Source organism: Miniopterus natalensis, chromosome 22 (genome assembly GCF_054644295.1).
Source record: "Miniopterus natalensis isolate mMinNat1 chromosome 22, mMinNat1.hap1, whole genome shotgun sequence".
Classification (NCBI taxonomy): domain Eukaryota; kingdom Metazoa; phylum Chordata; class Mammalia; order Chiroptera; family Miniopteridae; genus Miniopterus; species Miniopterus natalensis.
The window spans coordinates 12,962,111-12,979,132 of NC_142102.1; the positions used below are offsets into that span (position 1 = coordinate 12,962,111).

The following is a 17,022-nucleotide window of genomic DNA, read 5'->3' on the forward strand; positions in this document are numbered from 1 at the left end:
CCAGGACAAGGTGGTCCTGCCGGAGAAAGGGTGAGGGGAGACTTGGGCCAGGGGGATGCTACAGGGTTGAGACTGAAGGATGGTGAGGATTCGCCAGGACCCGGAGGAGGGCCGAGGGCATCACAAGGACTTAGGTCAGGGCCGTTTGGGGCAGGCAGCTATGGGCTTGGTGGTCCTGGAGCAGAAACCCTGAGGTGCGGGGAAGGGGCCCTGGGGGCGGCATCCGGGTCTCAGCCACATGGGCTGGAGAGCAGGGAACTCTCCTTGGGGGGTGAAGGTTGATGGGCAGCACCGTGGAGGTGGTCAGCGAGGTTTGGAGCTAGACAATTGGTGATAGACTGTCCCCTCTTCTTGGCTCTGAATTCCCTGAGGCCGGAGCCCTGATGGCTTCAAGGCTTGGCTAGAAAAAGTGGGGAAAGGGAGAAATGAGAGAGAGGAGGTTCCGGAGAGGGAGCAGCTTTGGTGCCTGACGACACAGTTGGGCCAGGAGGGGAAACCGGCAGATCGCTTTTGAAGGGGCCCTTTGTCAGAAGGCTTCTCACCTTCGGCAGAGGTTAGAAAGCAAAGCCGGAGGGTTTTCCACGCTCGATTGGGCTCACTGGCATCTCAAAATACTGAATTTACAATAATGAAAAAGTGCAACGAAGTTCTGATTTTGCCACTTAAAAAATACCGCATTCTTTCCAGATAAAATTTTTTTGGGGCTAAGCTTGGCCTGTCTCTGGTGGGGAACGCAGCCTGGGGCCCAGCCACTGAGCCTGCCTCTGGGATGGGAACCGAAGCCCTGAGGACACCCAGGATTGCCGTGGCGACGTGAGGAACCCGAGGTTAGTGGGGACACTTCGGGCAGGAGGAGAAATGCGCGCGCTCTGCCTTGTATGGGTCCCTTCCCCTTTCCTGATACTAGCACAAAGCAAGGGGAGAAAGGGTTCCAGCAGACTTCAGTTTTGAGAGAACAGCACTCCCCCCAACCCTCAGTATTTGCTTAAATGTTTAGCTGAAATCCTATTGAAAACTTTAACACCCCTCCCCACCCAACACCCAGGGAAGGCTGTGCTTTTCACCAGTTAAGATTCGTGTTTCCACTTCCCCGTGAGTGACACTGATGCATTATAAATAGTTCTTTATTATGAGTTAAAAGAGTGCTTGATACGTAAAATACATCTCATTTAAAATAATTCCTGAATATAAGCGATTTGCTGGTGGTTGCTAAAGTAATGCTCACACACACGGGACACGGTCAGCAGTCTGTGCTGCTCACCACCTGCCGTTGTCGTGTGAACGTCTTTCAGAACGAGGAATGATTCCAGAACACCCACGGTGCAGGATCACTGCTACTCTACGCCGGCAGCGCTCGCCATGGGCCTCAGCCCGGCCGCAGTCTGGTGTGTGCAGGTGGCCACCTCTCCCCTCCTCTGGCGTTAGAGCCTCAGCACTGCCCTGGCTGGTGTGGCTCAGTGGTTAGAGTGTCGGCCCATAGACGGAAGGGTCCCGGGTTCGATTCCAGCCAAGTGCAGGATCCTTGGTTGCAGGCTCCATCCCCGGCCCTGGTCGGGGGCGTGTGGGAGGCAACCAGTCGATGTGTCTCTCACATCGATGTGTCTCTCTCCCCCGCTCTCCCCTCTTCTCTCTGAAAAGCAACGGGAAAAATATCCTCGAGTGAGGATTTAAAAAACAAAAACCCCACGGCACTGACTAGCAGCTGCGGTATTGCACGCGGCCCTGCAGCCTCCCGGCGGTCGTGTGGCCACTCTGCCCTGCTCATCGGCTTTTCCGGAACAGGCCCTGGAGCGAGCTCAGTGGTCCCACTCGCCGGGACCCTCCTCCCCCTCCTCCTCTTCCTCTGAGTCGGCCGACACCCTCTTGATTCTCTGGAGCGCAGCCTTGATGCTGGTCTCCAGGTCGTTGGCTGGCTTGCTGCTGGGGCTCAGGCCAAGGTCGGGGTGCACTTTCTTCAGTTTGACGCCCTGCCTTATGGCAGCCAGGATGTGCTCGTTGACTGAGGCGTGGGGAGGGGCAGAGGCGGGCATGTCCGCCTTCCGGAGCGGGGTCCTGTCTCGCCTTAAGGAGGCCAGCACTTCATCCATGGACCCTGAAGTAACAGAGCAAACAGAGCAGGTACTGCCAGGAAGTCACCCTCTTTCCCCCCAAGACACCCGGACAGTTCTGTGTATTAAAGGTGTCGAGTCACACGCCAGTTCACGCCGTGATTTAAACACACAATCGTGATCCCATCAGATGATTTCATCATCTGCTGGGAAGGCTGGCCCCCGGCTCCTGTGTGAATCCAGCACAGTCCAGGCGCTGCTGTTTTATCTCGAGCGCTTACCCCCAGTACCTCTCAAACCACCGCCACTCACAGGCACAGTCCTGCACACCCTTCGTTAGAGTGGGGGCTGCGGTCCTTCCTGTGACCCTAAAGGGTCAGGTGCCTGGGGGGAAATCATCAGACCCCATGGGCATGACTTCGGTACCCCTGAGACTGCATCTCCTCCACTTCCCTTTCCACTTTGAAAAAGTCTATTTAAAAAGTGCACCCTGCGCATTTCTCTCACTTCAGTCTTGGATGTCAGCGATGACGAACGAGTCAGTGTGACAATGAAGCGAGCAGGTTTCCACACAAGAGGAGGCTTCAAGTAAAACTTGAATCAGCTCAATGAACCCGTGGGGGTGGCCCTGGCACGTCTCTCTGTTTGCAGTGCCTCTAATTCCACCCACGTTACCCTGAGGTGACTTTTGTGCTTTGTTCCTGAGGCTGTGAAATGCTGTCAAAACACAAATTAGATCGGAGTTTCAAAGCCTTGGGGAGTAGAAGCTATTTTCACCCTGGCACCGTGAGGCCCCTAAGTTGGGGAGTGTTTGGCCACCTGCTGGAGACCGGCTGGCTGTGGCCCCTAATTTAGAGATCTTCCAGGGAGGCGAGGTGAGCGGTGGTTTCTAGCTCAGGAGGGAAGCCATGCGATGGCTAACAAAGTACCACTTCACTTGGACTTCACCTGTAACTTGTTCTACGACACTTCTAGAAGCAGGAAGAGTTGGACGGGCATTTTAGGTGGTGGCTCACGGGGATGAGGCAGTGCGCAGAGTTCTCCAGGGCTTCCCCACACTGGGCATCAGACCCAGGCTGGAGTGAGGCTCCCCACGAGGCTCTGCCCACGGCCACGCTCCGGCTGGGCACCGGCAGGCACGCCGTCCCTCCCCATTTAAACCATGTTGCAAACCCCGTGGTGGGGCCGTTTGGTCTCCACCTGATAGCGTGGACTTTTCCATTTGTACCGGTTCCTAGGTAGAGTGACATGGTGAACTCACACTAACCAGACAGCACTCATCCAGGACCACGGTTTGGAACTCCCGTGTTTGTGTCACTCACATCCCCTATCCCGGTGCCTGGCGGGTCCTACCCAGGGGGAGGCATTCACGCTTAGCCTTGAAAACACGTGCACAGCATTGTGCCGGAACAGGGCATCGGGCTGGAGTCTGGGCAGGCGTGAGCCGGGGCCCCGGCGGTGCCCCCAGGCCGTCCTACAGCCCCGCGCTCAGTGTAGGGATCTGCAGAGTTGAAGGCCTTTTTAACCGCTCAGTTCCCACGGGATCGCGCAGCCCCCCGCCAGTCCGCGAGGGCCTTGCTATTCTGACCAACACTCCCCCGCGGATTCCCACCCAGTCAGCTCTGCAAGGACCCTGAGGTGCAGGTGTCCCACCCACCCCACGTCCCGAGGAACCTGAAACAGGCCGGTTCTCTCGGCCTCAGCTCCGAGGCCCGCGACCCCAGTGTTGAGAGGTGGCTGGTTCCCGCTGGGGCTGCGCGCACTTGGCAGAGGAATTAACAGCCGCCGGCGGGCCGGGGAACTTCAGGCCCCGAGCTCGGGAGACCCCGGTCCGCGGACGCCGCGGAGCGCAGCGGGAGCAGGGGCGGGTGGCGGCGCTTACCTGGGGGCGCGCTGGGCCCGGGCGCAGGGGGCTCGCTCACTAGGGGCCGCGGCTGCTCATCCGTCACGGGGGCCCCGCCAGGCCCGGGCCCGTCCCGGCGACTTGCAGCGGGGAGGAGCCGCGGGGCGGGCGGAGGCGGCGGCGGCGGTGGAGGTGGAGGCGGAGGCGGCGGCGGCAGGTGCGGAGACGGAGGTGAGGGCTGCGGTGCAGGCGGCGGAGGCGGAGGCGGAGGCGGCGGAGGGGGCGGGGGCCGCGGCAGGTGCGGAGACTGCGGTGCAGGCGGCAGGTGCGGAGACTGCGGTGCAGGCGGCGGAGGCGGAGGCGGAGGCGGCGGAGGGGGCGGGGGCCGCGGCAGTGACGCCCCGTCGCTGGGGTTGGGGGGGGTCTGGTCGCCGCCCGGGGCCAGCGTCCGGCCGGGGCCATGCCCAGGGCTGCCCGGGCTCTCGGGGGCTCCCGCGCCGCTGAGCTGGGGCGGCGGAGCCCCGGCGGTTCTCCTGGGGGGCGGGTGGACCGCCGCGCTCGGGGGCCGGCCACGTCCCGGCGGGTTTGGGGCCTGGCGCTCGGGGCTCCGGGTCTTCGGGGCGCACCGAGCTGGGCCTCGCTGGAAGGGGAACACCGCTGTGAGCGACGGCCCCGGGACGGCCCGAAAATGCCGGAACCCGCCCGACTGCAGGACGGGCCCGGCCGCCACCCCTCCGCCTGCTGTGCCCGAGGCGCTGGGGTCGCGTGGTGGGGACCAGAAACTAACTGCGGGCCGTGGGACGTTCGCTGGAAAAATCGTGAATTAATTTAAAACACTAGGCAGCCACAGAGACACACAACTAGTTCAAAGTCTGTGAGAGCCTGAAAAAATACAGACGATGCAGTAAATTTATAACCACGCAAAAAGCAGGTCTAGGAAAAATACCAGCAGAGTGGGCCTCGAAATGATAAGTGACAACAGGAATCACGGATGTCTCGTTAACTTTTAGGCTTACAGTAAATTTTACAATTTAAAAGGTGAATTTAAAAAGTCCTGGTCTCTCAGGTGTTCATTCGATAAAGAAAAACCTAACCTTGAGGGGTGGGGGTCCCTAACGAAGGCACCGATGAGCCAACGAAACAGCAAATATTGGTACCATGTAACCATTAAAATGAGCTAGAGCTACACATATGAACATGAACACATCTCAAAGACAGCTGGCGAGGGAGAGAAACACGGATCGGCTGCCTCCCTCGCGCTGACCCAGGATGGGCCCTGCAGCCGTCTCTCTGCCAGACGGTGCTCCTGCAGCCGGGGCCCTACTCACTTTTAATAGGAAACTTGACTGTGCTTATGTCAGAGTTTCCTTGGTTGCATTCTGAATAATTCTTTATTGCACATGAGGAAAAAGCCAGCTACAGCTGAGGGCAGTTTCACTATTTTCAGTTTTCCCTGCAGGTGGACACGGGGGCAGAGCTAGCACCACTCAAGGGGATGTCGGAACATCTCCATAGTCCTTTTGGCTTTTGTCTGTCTAGTAAGAGTAACGCATTTGGGGAACACTTTGTGTTCTGAGTGATCTGCTCATGCCCCATGCTCCTGAGGCGGGTGGTCGCGGTCCCTCTCCCCGCGACACGGCGAGGCGACTGCCCACACCTACCTCTTTAAACGCTCTCAGTCGCTGCAGGGTCTTCTGGCGCTCCTGGCTTATCCACTCGCTTTTCCTTTGCTCTTCCTCTTTAATCTTGTCTCTCTTCTGTATTAAAACAAGTTGCATTTGTAAATTCCCTAAAATAAAATTCTTGGGAGAGAAAGGGGTCATAACACAACATTATCACCTCCCCGGGGCCACCACCACGCCCACAGGCCTGGGCTACAGCCTCGAGGGGTCGAGGCCACAGCAGCAGGCCCAGGCGGGGATCCAGGGTGCAGAGCGAAACCAGTGTGCACGTGATGCAGACCTGAGGGAGCTTTCTCCACTCACCATCTGAATGCTGTGGTGCTGATGAAAATATCTCTCACTTTCCTCAGCCTGTCGCAGTCGGAGCCGATGGTTTTCTTTGCATCGATCCTGGTGGAACAACACAAATCACCTACGTGGTTTCACTATTACCACGGGCCATCATGTGAAAGGTAAAAGAAAAAAGCATAGCGTCGGGGCTGCCGTGTAAGACATTCACAAGTAGGAGATTTGGAGAGGCTCAGTGGTGCCACCGCATCAGCCTCGTGATTGGGGCAGATGGGCCTGTGCAGGATCAGTTGTGCCCGATCAGAAGGGCCGCAGATTTAGTGCTTTAAGAGACGAAAAAGTGAATTCTCCGACCAAGGGGAAATGAGGGGACATGCAGGAGTCCCCCATTCTTACATGGCACCTGTCCTAAGAATGTTTCAATGCTGCTGTTTTAAGCACATTTCCCCATAATGTGCAAACAGTAATTATACTTCCAAATATACCTACATGGGCATATATCCAACCTACAAGTACCTGAAAAATCATATTAAAAACTTTATTTCAATGATGCTTAACCATCTGAGCATGTTACCTTTTTATATAATCATGGAATTTTTTTAAATTAAGAAAAAAACCACTGACTATAAAGATTGAAATGAGCTAAATATTATCCCTGTTTTTACAATCAACAATTTACACTAAATCTTAGAATTCACTATAGCTGATAATTAGAAGTTTTTACTTACGATTTTTAAAATACCTGTGTATATACTAGGCATTCAACAGCCACTGGATAAATTACAATCTAGAGATGATTATGGTAAATGCTTAAATCCCCAAAGAAACAATCATTTCAAGAAAAAAAATTGCAACTATATTGCAATTGCAGCTACTGGTATCCTTATCAACACACACAAAATAAGGTAAAAGCCTTATTTTCGATCCCTCTTTATCTTTCATGAAAGAAGAAATGCCTGGAAGAGGAAAGCGAGGAAGCTGCCCTGGCGCCCACCTTTCTGTTCCTGAGGTAGGCTCTCCGGGTGCAGATCCTGCCCCGTTGACGCTCCAGCTGCTGGCACTGCCGACGGAGCTCTCTCACCCCCAGATTCCTGTCATCCTGCGTCCCCATTATGTGTTCACTGACTTTAAGCTCCTCTGGACTTTCACATGGGTCATAATAGACAACTTCATTCTGTTTATCTAAAAAAAAAAAAATGATTTTTTTACAGACATGTTTTATTATTTAAAAAAAGTAAAAATTTTAAATGTAAGGAAAGTAAAGGTCACGTGTAATCTTACCACCAGGGAGAACACTATTAACATTTATGTGTATGTACACACACATGCGCGCACACACACGCATGCACACAACTACTTACACAGCCACACATATCAGTAAACAGTTCTAAGAAAACATTTTCCGTGTGATGGAAACACAATTTTAATGGCAACACAGTATTCTCCAAACAATCTCTGTTGTTAGAATGTTCCATTGTTATCAGTTTCACTGTGGTGAACATCTCTGAATGTAGACCTTTGTGTACGTTTCCTATTACTTCCTTAGCAGATGAATGTTTAAGACTGTTCATAACGATCATCAAATTGCCCCCCCAGATGGCAACTTACATTCTGCGAGCAGTAAATGACTGAGGGGCCCTAATGGTATGTAATCTTGATTACATGTTGATTTTTTAAAAATACATGTATGCTAATTCTAACAAACTGAAGCCCTACAGAAGTACATGAAATAAAAAGTCAAACTTTATTTTCCTTTTCCAGACCTTTGGAGTCTCAGCCCTCCAGAGGGAAACACTAACAACTTGACATGCATTCTTCCAGACTTAACTTTTTTTAAATAAAGTTTTACCTAAATATGTAAAATGCTTATAATCTAGAACTACTATGAAGTTTTTTGAATACTTAGGATCTGTATGGAAAAATTATAAAACTTGCAGAAACTTTAGGGAAAAAGAAAAAACTTAAGTAAATGGAGAGACCTACCATGTTCGTGGATGGAAGGACTCATAATGGCAAAGACGACAATTCTCCCCAAATTAATCTCTAATTTTAAGCACAATCCCAATAAAAATTCCGAGTGTTTTGATTTTTTTGTTTTGAACGTGTCAAAATGATTCTAAATTTCATCTGGAAGATAAAGGAGAAGTCAGAGAGTGTGTGGAAGGAACAGCAGGGTGACTGGGCGGATGTGCTGCTCTGAGATGGGCCTCAGGACACAGCAGGAGGAGGTGGTACCAGGACCAGAAGCCGCTCACAGACCGGTGAAAGAAAATAACAGTTCATGAGCCGATCAAATAATAAGTATAACAATCTGGGATATGAGACAGGTAGCAAGTCAGAGCGGTAGGGGACAATGTTTGCAAAGCCAGTGGCTGGGACTGCTAACAACTTGGGGGGAACATTAGATTCCTGCCCCACATCAAAATAAATGTCTGGATCAGAGAGCTAAATGTTCCTTTAAAAATCATACAAATACTAAGAGAAAAAAGTAAGTAAAATACTGACACAACTTCAGGATGAGGAGGACTTTGCCAGGTGTGACATCAAAAGAGAGAGTAAAAATTAACTATTTCTGCAAGGCAAGAAAAAGCAGGCCACGGGGAGTTTATTGGCAGCGTCTGACTCATGAGAGAGGAAGAGCCTTAATATGCAAAGGAAACAGTCCAAAGAAAAACTGGCAAAGACCACGAATAGGCACTTAATAAAAATACAGATGGGCAGTCAGCACACAGAAGTGCCTTCAACCTCCCTGGTAACTGGAATAAATGAAAATTAGAAGATGCCATTTTTTTTGCTATCAGTCAGGTAAGACCTTGAAAGAACGGTGAAAGTATGGAATGGAAACAGGTATTTTCATAATCTGCTGATGGGAATGCCATTTTGTGCCACCTGTCTAGAGGACCATTATGTGGCAGGAAATTTAGAAATTAGAAAATAACAGAGGTGAGGAAAAATATACCCCAAATGATTGCTGTTGTGTTGTTTTAACACATACTTGCCAAAGGTAAATTTTGCACTGTCCTTGAACCAATGATTTCATCTTTAGAAGCTTACTCCAAGGAAATGATCTGCCCCCCACACAGACGGGTCTTCACTACACTGCTGCTCACAACAGTGAAAAGCTGGAAACCAGTCGGTATGTCTGTATAATGGAATACTATGCAGCCATTAAAATTTTTGGAGATTTTTATCACTTACTGAAACGGAATGACGGTCGTTACATATTAAAGGAAACAGGATACAGTTTTAGTCTAAAAACTGATGTTTATATACATCAGGCTACAAAGCTGGTCAGTGCATTGTTATCAGTGAGTATCTCCACCTGATGGAACTGGAGAGTAATAATAGTTCTCCTTTATTTTACTGGATGTTTAACCATGAATATATCATTTGAGTTATAAAAATATTGAAGGGAAACTTTACAAACTTTCAGCAGATATTTTAGACAATTTACAAGAAGTAATTGACAATATGGTCTGCATTTCCTTGAATGTGTAATTTAAATCTTTTAACTTATATTTTAAATATAAAATTTACCTTTTATAACTCTTTTAATAGATTCCAACTGTGTAATGAGTAGCATTTCTTCATAGTTTAATATCTCGAACTTAACCTCATATAGGTCTAATTGAACTTCGTAATACTGTATCTCTAGTTTGTCTACAACACCTGGGTCTTTTTCTTCTTCTGGAAGATCTTCCATCTTGTTTTCATGAAAAAAATAAGAGCAAGATAAAATATTTAGAATATGGAAAGCAAACGTTAGAAGCATCTGAGCTACTTCCTGTTCCTTGCCCGGTACCAAATATAAAGGAGCACGTCGAGAAGAAACGCTCCTCCACTTCATCCCGTGGAACAAAAATGCCCCATTAAACATTTTTACAAATATTTTATCTCATTGTTGAAACACATGGAAACATTTAGGTTCTGAGAAAAATAAATAGCAGTGAGGTCTTTACAGCGCTTTCTGCTTTAACGTCATAACACTGCAGGGAGACATTTAAGTGACTACGATCCTAGATTGAAGCACCTCTGATTATTCTGAAGGCGTGCTGAAAATATTGCTCAGTCGATTTTGAAGTATTTCCCCAGCCCTGGCTGGTGTGGCTTCATGGTTAGAGTGCCGTCCCATACACCCAGAGGTTCCGGGTTCGATCCCCGGCCCGTGTGAGTGGAGGCAACCGATTGGTGTTACTCTCACATCAACATTTCTCTCTCTCAATATCAATTAAAAAATAATAAGCTTTAAAGTATATTGCCTACTTCAGTACTGAGTTCAATGTTATTATCAAGTGAATCCTACAATATAATATTTCAAAACCATCTTGAGCAAAGGGAAACTTTATGGCCAACCGCCCCTAGTCCTGAAATTTCCGTCTTCTAGAAGATGGTGTTGGAATGAGAAAGGAAGCTCTTTAACAATGGCTGGAAGGAAAGATGATATCTGAAGTCAAAGTCTATTTCTGAAGCGAAGTCGCCTTTATCTTGTCTTACCTTTCCCTGAATTTCAGCTCTTCTGTGATTTAAACACAACTCTCTGGCTCTCAGGAGCTGCAGCGTCTCCCGAGCTAACATCAGCTTGAGCCTTTCTAGCCTGGGCGCTGCCGTGGCCCAGGCAGCCTGGCCAAATCTCCTCTCATCCTGTTCCATCTGTTTCTGCATCCCTGTTGGATCATAATGGAAAAAATTAAACTTGATTGCGGCTCATTAAAAAGTGAAAAGCTTACCCTGAGCTAATTCTTTGTTTATTGCTTCCCATGTTACCTGCAAAACATCCTTTTTAAAAGGAAGTTTACTGTAATGACTTTTTTGTTGTTGTTACCGCACAAATAATACATGGCCCTTGGTATACAATTTTAGATACCTGATTTTTTTTCTTAAAAAGAGGAAAATAATCATGAATCTCACCTACTCACAATCGCTTCTTGCATTCTGGTGCGTACAGTCTAGACTAGACAGACAAGGTTATAGAGGTAGTTTGACCCAAAAAAGCCCCACAGGATCTTTATAGGGTGGGACAAAAGTAGGTTTACAGTTGTTCATATGGAAAATACACTAGTTAATAAATAATAAGACAAGAATACGCTCTGTTTGGCATAGTCACACCTGGAAGTCTGCTTTTGCCTCACCCTGCATACCTTGTTTATTTCACTTACTAGATGGTGAGACTCTTGCCATTCATCCGACAGAGACTTACACGTAGTAGCTGTGTGGCATTCTGTCCGATGAATGTACTAGGCTTTAACAAACTGATTGACAGAGGTTCTTTCCCGTTTGGAACTACCGTGGAGGATGATTTAAGGGAAGACAGCACCCTTGGCCCAGCCCACAGGGCCCCCCGGGGTCTCTTGCTGTGGTCTTGCCCACACACTCTTACCCCACATTCCCCACGCGCTGTTCCAGCCCCGGGGCGTTCTCAGAGTTCCTCACACTTGCCCAGCTCCCTCACAGCAGAGGGCCTCCATCTCCACTATTCCTTCTGCCTGGAACACTCTTCTCTCTCTTGTTCCCTCTCTCAAATTCCACCTGCCTTTCAGATATCGGGGCAGCTGCCACTCATCAGAGGCCCCGCTGACCGCCCTGACGGAGCCTGATTTTTCTCTCAGGCGCAGGGCCCCATGTTTATCTCCTCCTTGTGGCTTCTCCCCCGTACATTTGGATGAACATGTAAGTCAGGTCCATCTCCCCTCAGCAGGCTGGACAGTGCCTGTTTATGCTTGTCCTGAATCCCCAGGACCTAGTGCCTGGCACTAAAGAGACACTCAAGTGTTTTTTTGAATAAACTTAAAATTACATGTATGTTAGTTGTAGCATTTTATATTACCTGCTAATGCTTTTACTGTTTCTTTAAAATAATTCACTGTGATATCTTGAATAGTGACGACAGCTTCTTCAGCCTGCCTGGTCCATTCTTGGGCTTCCTTCTGCAGGGCTGCTATCCTTTTAGGACCCAGATCATCCTCATCCAAGGATTTCTATAGAAAGAATGGGAAACTGCACAGGTAAGAGAGAATAGTAATGTACAGACATTGGGAAATTGAAAGAAAATGGGTCACGTGGATTATTTCAACTACTTTTATTGCTGCTGCTCAGCCAATAGTTTCATAAATTCAGCACGCAGTTCCTTATTGAGAATGACAGGCTCTAAACTGGCCACCACCTGGAAGTCACAGGGATTCTCTGAGGCATAATGGGAGGAAAACAACCCTACTTTTACTTCATGTTACCAGAGTAACTTTCTCCAGAGAGGAATGCTGTCAATAACATAACTGTTTCTCTGTTAACACTAACACACAGTTGTTTAAGTGAGACCTGTGTTGTTAAGCACTCAGCATGGGCCCGGTACACGGCACTCGAGTCTTAGCTGTCGATACGGTTTCTTTTATCGACAGAAAGCTTTTCAACACCATGATTCTTTTCTGAAGATGACCCATGTAAAATGTCTTCATTTTTTATATCATTTAAAAAACACACACCTCACAATATCATCTAATCTAACAGGCCAACACAGATTGAATCTTAAATGCGACTAAAGAAATAACGTGACAGACAGTCCGTCAGATAAAGTGGAAACATAAAGAAGACATACCAAAATGTCAAGCTTACATAAAGCTGCAACTTCTCGCATCTCTCTAAATGGCTTCAGTAAATACTGGAAGTACGCGGTTGCCACGGTAACGTATTCCTGGTAGGCTTCATCTTCTTCCCGATACACTTCCACTAACGCCACCATGGTGTTGGCGCCCTCGTGGCCTTGAAGAATCTGGAAGGGGGAGGGAGTAAACGCGGCTGGAGTACGGACGGTGTAAGATCAGACCAGACAGACAAAAGGAACCGTAATGTTTTAAATGTCAGCGTATCAGGGTGGCGAGCAGAGTTCAACATTGTATCTCCACTGCCTACAAAATACTCCGGCCGGCCGGCGTGGCTCAGCAGTTGAGCCCCCACCAATGAACCAGGTTCGACTCCCGGTCAGGGCACATGCCGGGGTTGCAGGCTCCTTCATCCCCAGCAGGGGGCGCGCAGGAGGCAGCCGATCCATGACCCTCATCATTGATGTTTCTCTCTCCGCCCACCTTCCCTCCCTCTGAAATCAATAAAGATATCTTTTTTTAAAAAAACCCACAAAAACAAAACAAAACAAAACTCGTTGAAAACGACCCGGAAGACTCATCACATATCAACAGCGTTAACAGTGGGTGTCTGCGGGTTGCCGATTGTGGATGGGGTTTCAGCATCACTCTTCTGGTGATGAAGGCTTTGCAATGCTGTGGCCCTTTTAAAAGTCTCATGAGGGCCTGGCAGGTGTGGCTCAGCGGTGGAGCCTCGACCCATGAACCAAGACTTGCCTGGTTTGATTCCCGGTCAGGGCACAGGCCTGGGTTTCAGGCTCGATCCCCAGCAGGGGGCGTGCAGGAGGCAGCCGATCCATGTTTCCATCTCCCTCTCCCCTTCCTCTCTCTCCTAAATGAATAGAAACATATATATATATTTTTTAAATATACCTTTATTGATTTCAGAGGGAGGGAGAGAGAGAGACAGAAACATCAATGATGAGAGAGTCATTGATCAAGCCCGCAACTGGGCATGTGCCCTGACCGGGAATCGAACCCTGATCGCCAGTATCCTAGGTCGATGCTCAACCGCTGAGCCACGCCCGGCCGGGCAATAGAAACATATTTAAAAAATAAAAATAAAAAAAATCTCAGCAGGACTTTATAGAGGCGCCTCCAGCTCCCCCTCTGTGCTCCCCAAGTTCACGGAGTCGCCGAGCCCCCAGCAGGACAGACTCAGAGTCACCACGGTGGCTCTGGTCCCTGCAGAGCGCTGGCTTCGGACACCGGGTGGAAAATAAACCGCGTCCTGCTTCCACCCAACGCGGGCCTCCCGCGCGCCCCGCAGCATCGCCCCGGCCGCTCCGGGCAGGTGAACCGCCCCTGCGCCCCCTTTCTCCGCATCAGATGATGAACTTGCTCCCCGCGCAGCCCGGGGCTCCCGGAAGATCCCCCACTTCCGCGCCCGCCCCCCGCCGCGATGGCCGGGGGGCCCTACACCTGGGGGGTCCCGCCCGCGTACCTGGCGCAGGCGCGCTCCCGCCTCGGCCCGCCGCGCGCGCAGGGCGCGCTCCCGGAAGGCGCGCGGGCTCTCGCAGTCGGGCGCGCCGCCGTCGGCCGGAAGCAGCGCGTCACGCACGGCGGCGCCGCCGCAGCCGTCGGCCGCCAGCCCCAGGTAGCGCTCGAGCCGCGCGCACAGCTCCTGCAGCGCCGCCTCGCCGGGGCCCGCGCGCGCCGGCCACACGAGCGCCCACAGGCCGCGGGCGCCGCCGCCCGCCTCCAGCTCCGGCGGCAGCGGCGGGAAGCAGCCCTCGAGCGGCGGCCAGAGCGCCGCCAGCTGCCGGTGCGCGCCGCGGAGCCCGGCGGCCGACAGCAGCCCGGCCCAGCTGGGCGGAGACCCCGGGCGGCCGCCCTCGCGCCGCCGCCGCCGCTGCGCCGTGCGGTCGTGACAGGTGACCGCGAACTTGCCCTCCGCGTCGTTCCAGGCCACGAGGAAGCGCAGCTGGTGCCGCTCGGGCTCGGCGAACAGGTCCTCGCGGAGCGGCACCCACCCCTCCAGGCTGTCGGGCTGCTCGTCCTCCATGGCGCGGGGTCAGCGGCCCGGCCTCCTCGCAGCCGCTCCGCAGGCCCGGCGGCGCCGCGACATTTTCCGCTCCACTGTCATCGCGTCAGCGCCGCCCCTCCCGCAGCGGCTTCCGATTGGCTGGGCGGCTGGGAGGCTTCCAGCGGCGCCCGGGATTGGCCGGATCCCAGAGGGCGGGCCCGCGACGGCCAATGACAAGGCCAGGCGTCTCCCTGCGGCCCCGCCCTCGGGTGTCAATCAGAGACGCGGCGTCATCCCGGACCCGGGAATTCCCAGGCCCTGCCTCACCCTTCCCACCTTTGAACAGACTGAGGCGGAAAAGGTATTTGTCGGGGGAACGGGTGGCTGGGAGCCCGTGAGAACCGCCCGGCCGGTTCCATCTTTTTTAGTTTTAATTTTTAAAAAAATTTTTTAATGCGTTTTTATTGATTTAAGAGAGAGAAACATCCATGATGAGAGTCATTGCTCGGCTGCCTCCCGCGCGCCCCCTGCTGGGGATCGAGGAGCCTGCACCCCGGGCAGGTGCCCTGACCGGGAATTGAACCCTGACCTCCTGGTTCCTGGGTCAATGCTCAACCCCTGAGCCACACCGGCCAGTCCCATTCTGTCTTTTGCGTGGGGGGGCTCCAGTGAATTGATGGTTCCTGCTCCCCAGGAAACAGGAAGGTGCAGGCTTCCTGGAGAGAGCAAACCTTCCATAAACCACAGGTTCGTTGTTACCAGCTCAGCCGGCTTTTTCGGAGGGTCTGCGGTGTGCCTGTTTGGGTGTAGGGCAGTAGATGTAAAATTCGGAGATCAGATCGCCATTTGCAGACTTGAAATGGTCTAGAAACTGATTCATGCTCTCAGCTAACGGAAGAAAGTCAGACGGAATCAGAGTCTGGAGACTGGTGGAGCGATTTCTCCCGAAAGAGCTGTCCTTGGGCCAGGGGAAGGCTTGGAAGTCCCACCCTCAACCTCTAAGCTCAGTGAGGGGTCTGCAGCGGGACCTTTCAGAGAGCTCTCGGTCTTTCCTGCAGGTGGGCCAGTGTGACCTGAGGCTAGAGGATCAGCTGCTTCGGTGGCAGAGCCAGGGGAGGTGGCTGCACTGGGACATCTGCATCCCAGAGTTCGCTGCGACCAAGGATGGGGCCTGCGTACCAAGATCCAGATGTGGGCCAGCAGGAAGCCAGAGCCAGCAAGGAGTCATCTAGATCCTGCCTAAGAGAACCAGCTGCATGGGTGAGGAGACCTCATTTGAGAGGTGGCCCCACCAGGGCTTAGGGGAGGAGTGCAAGGGACCCCCTCAAATAGAGGGTTTCTCGGCCTCGTTGTGGGAACTTCAGGGAAAAGGTGCCCGTAATGGGAAACTCCAGAGAAGTACAGAGGCTCCCAGGGAGAGGGAGAGATTAAGGGCTCTAAGTGTCTGCCAGCCCCAGGGAGCCTGCAGCTGCACCAACTGTGACACCAGCTCATTGAGGAGCTGTCTTATCACCCCAGCACCTCTGCCCTGGCCTGTAAGCCAGCAGCTCAGGGAGGAGGTGTGGGGAGAAGAGGCCACCTCAGTCCTCCTTACCCAGGGCTGACTTACAACTAGAGAGGCCAGCTGGGGAGGGGAGATGATTTCGATGCTGGCTAAATTCAGTGTGACTTTTTGATTAACATACTGAGTCGTACATTTAATTACCGAGTAGAGACGAGGTCTTCAGGTGCTCCTAGGACTATGTGTGACCTAAGGGGGAGCAGAAAATCATGCATCAGCAGGGAACAAGTTGCACCCTGAGTAGACATTAAAGGAACAGTGGGAAGAAAGATTAAGTTGTGTTTGAATTCCTTCGGACGTGTGCTTACTCAAAACACTTCGGAAAAAGACCCTCAGTCCAGTCGCTAGGTGCCCAGCACCGGGGCTTTCAGAAGTCGCCTTCTATGTGGCTGCAGCTGCCCTCCTGCCCCAGCTCTCTGTACATAAACTGCCATCTGAGTCCCTCGGTGGAACCACAGGACTCCAATCCCCATAGTAAGAAGTAACTCAGGGGACAGCATGTGACCTCTCCTGGTGACACTTGAGCAGAAATGGCAGGACAGCCTGGGCAGGTCTATATTTGGGCTTCCACTCATGGCAGGCCTGTTGCTATTTGCAGCCGGGGTGGCTCGTGTTTCCATCGCCTTTGCCGCCCCATTGCGGAACCCTGTTGTCACACCCGCGGGACAGGCACGGGCACACAGAGGTCACTGGGAGGGAAAACCTGTCGAGCCGGGTTGCAGTTTTCTAGCCGTTACCTTCGGCCTCAGCATTAAGTGAAGAGTTCATGGACCCTTAAATTAGCAGGCAAGTTTTTGGATGGTAATTTTCTAATGCTAATTGTATTATCGAGACCCACTATAACTTAATGCCACGATGCTAATGCAGTATCTTTCCTGTACGTGGGAAGAGAGAGCATTGTAAACTGCGGGTATGTGAATCACGGCAAGCGGCGTGAATGTCTTCCCTGTCTTCCTGTGACAGGGATTCGCCTAGTTTACTGAATGTGGTGTGGGTCCAGGC

The 17,022-nt window shown here is 51.7% G+C and overlaps 1 protein-coding gene across 1 annotated transcript; it reads right to left on the reverse strand.

The window, feature by feature from the left end:
- Window positions 1–1,108: 1,108 nt before the first annotated feature.
- On the reverse strand, window positions 1,109–14,503 carry WHAMM (WASP homolog associated with actin, golgi membranes and microtubules). Its single transcript, XM_087829262.1, has 10 exons — window positions 13,938–14,503; window positions 12,451–12,624; window positions 11,686–11,836; window positions 10,356–10,525; window positions 9,399–9,564; window positions 6,856–7,043; window positions 5,877–5,963; window positions 5,553–5,648; window positions 3,931–4,531; window positions 1,109–2,092 (listed from the first exon to the last, which is right to left on the reverse strand). The coding sequence occupies exons 1-10, from the start codon at window positions 14,496–14,498 to the stop codon at window positions 1,797–1,799; spliced, it is 2,490 nt and encodes an 829-aa protein (XP_087685388.1). The 5' UTR covers window positions 14,499–14,503; the 3' UTR covers window positions 1,109–1,796.
- Between the last annotated feature and the right edge of the window lie 2,519 nt (window positions 14,504–17,022).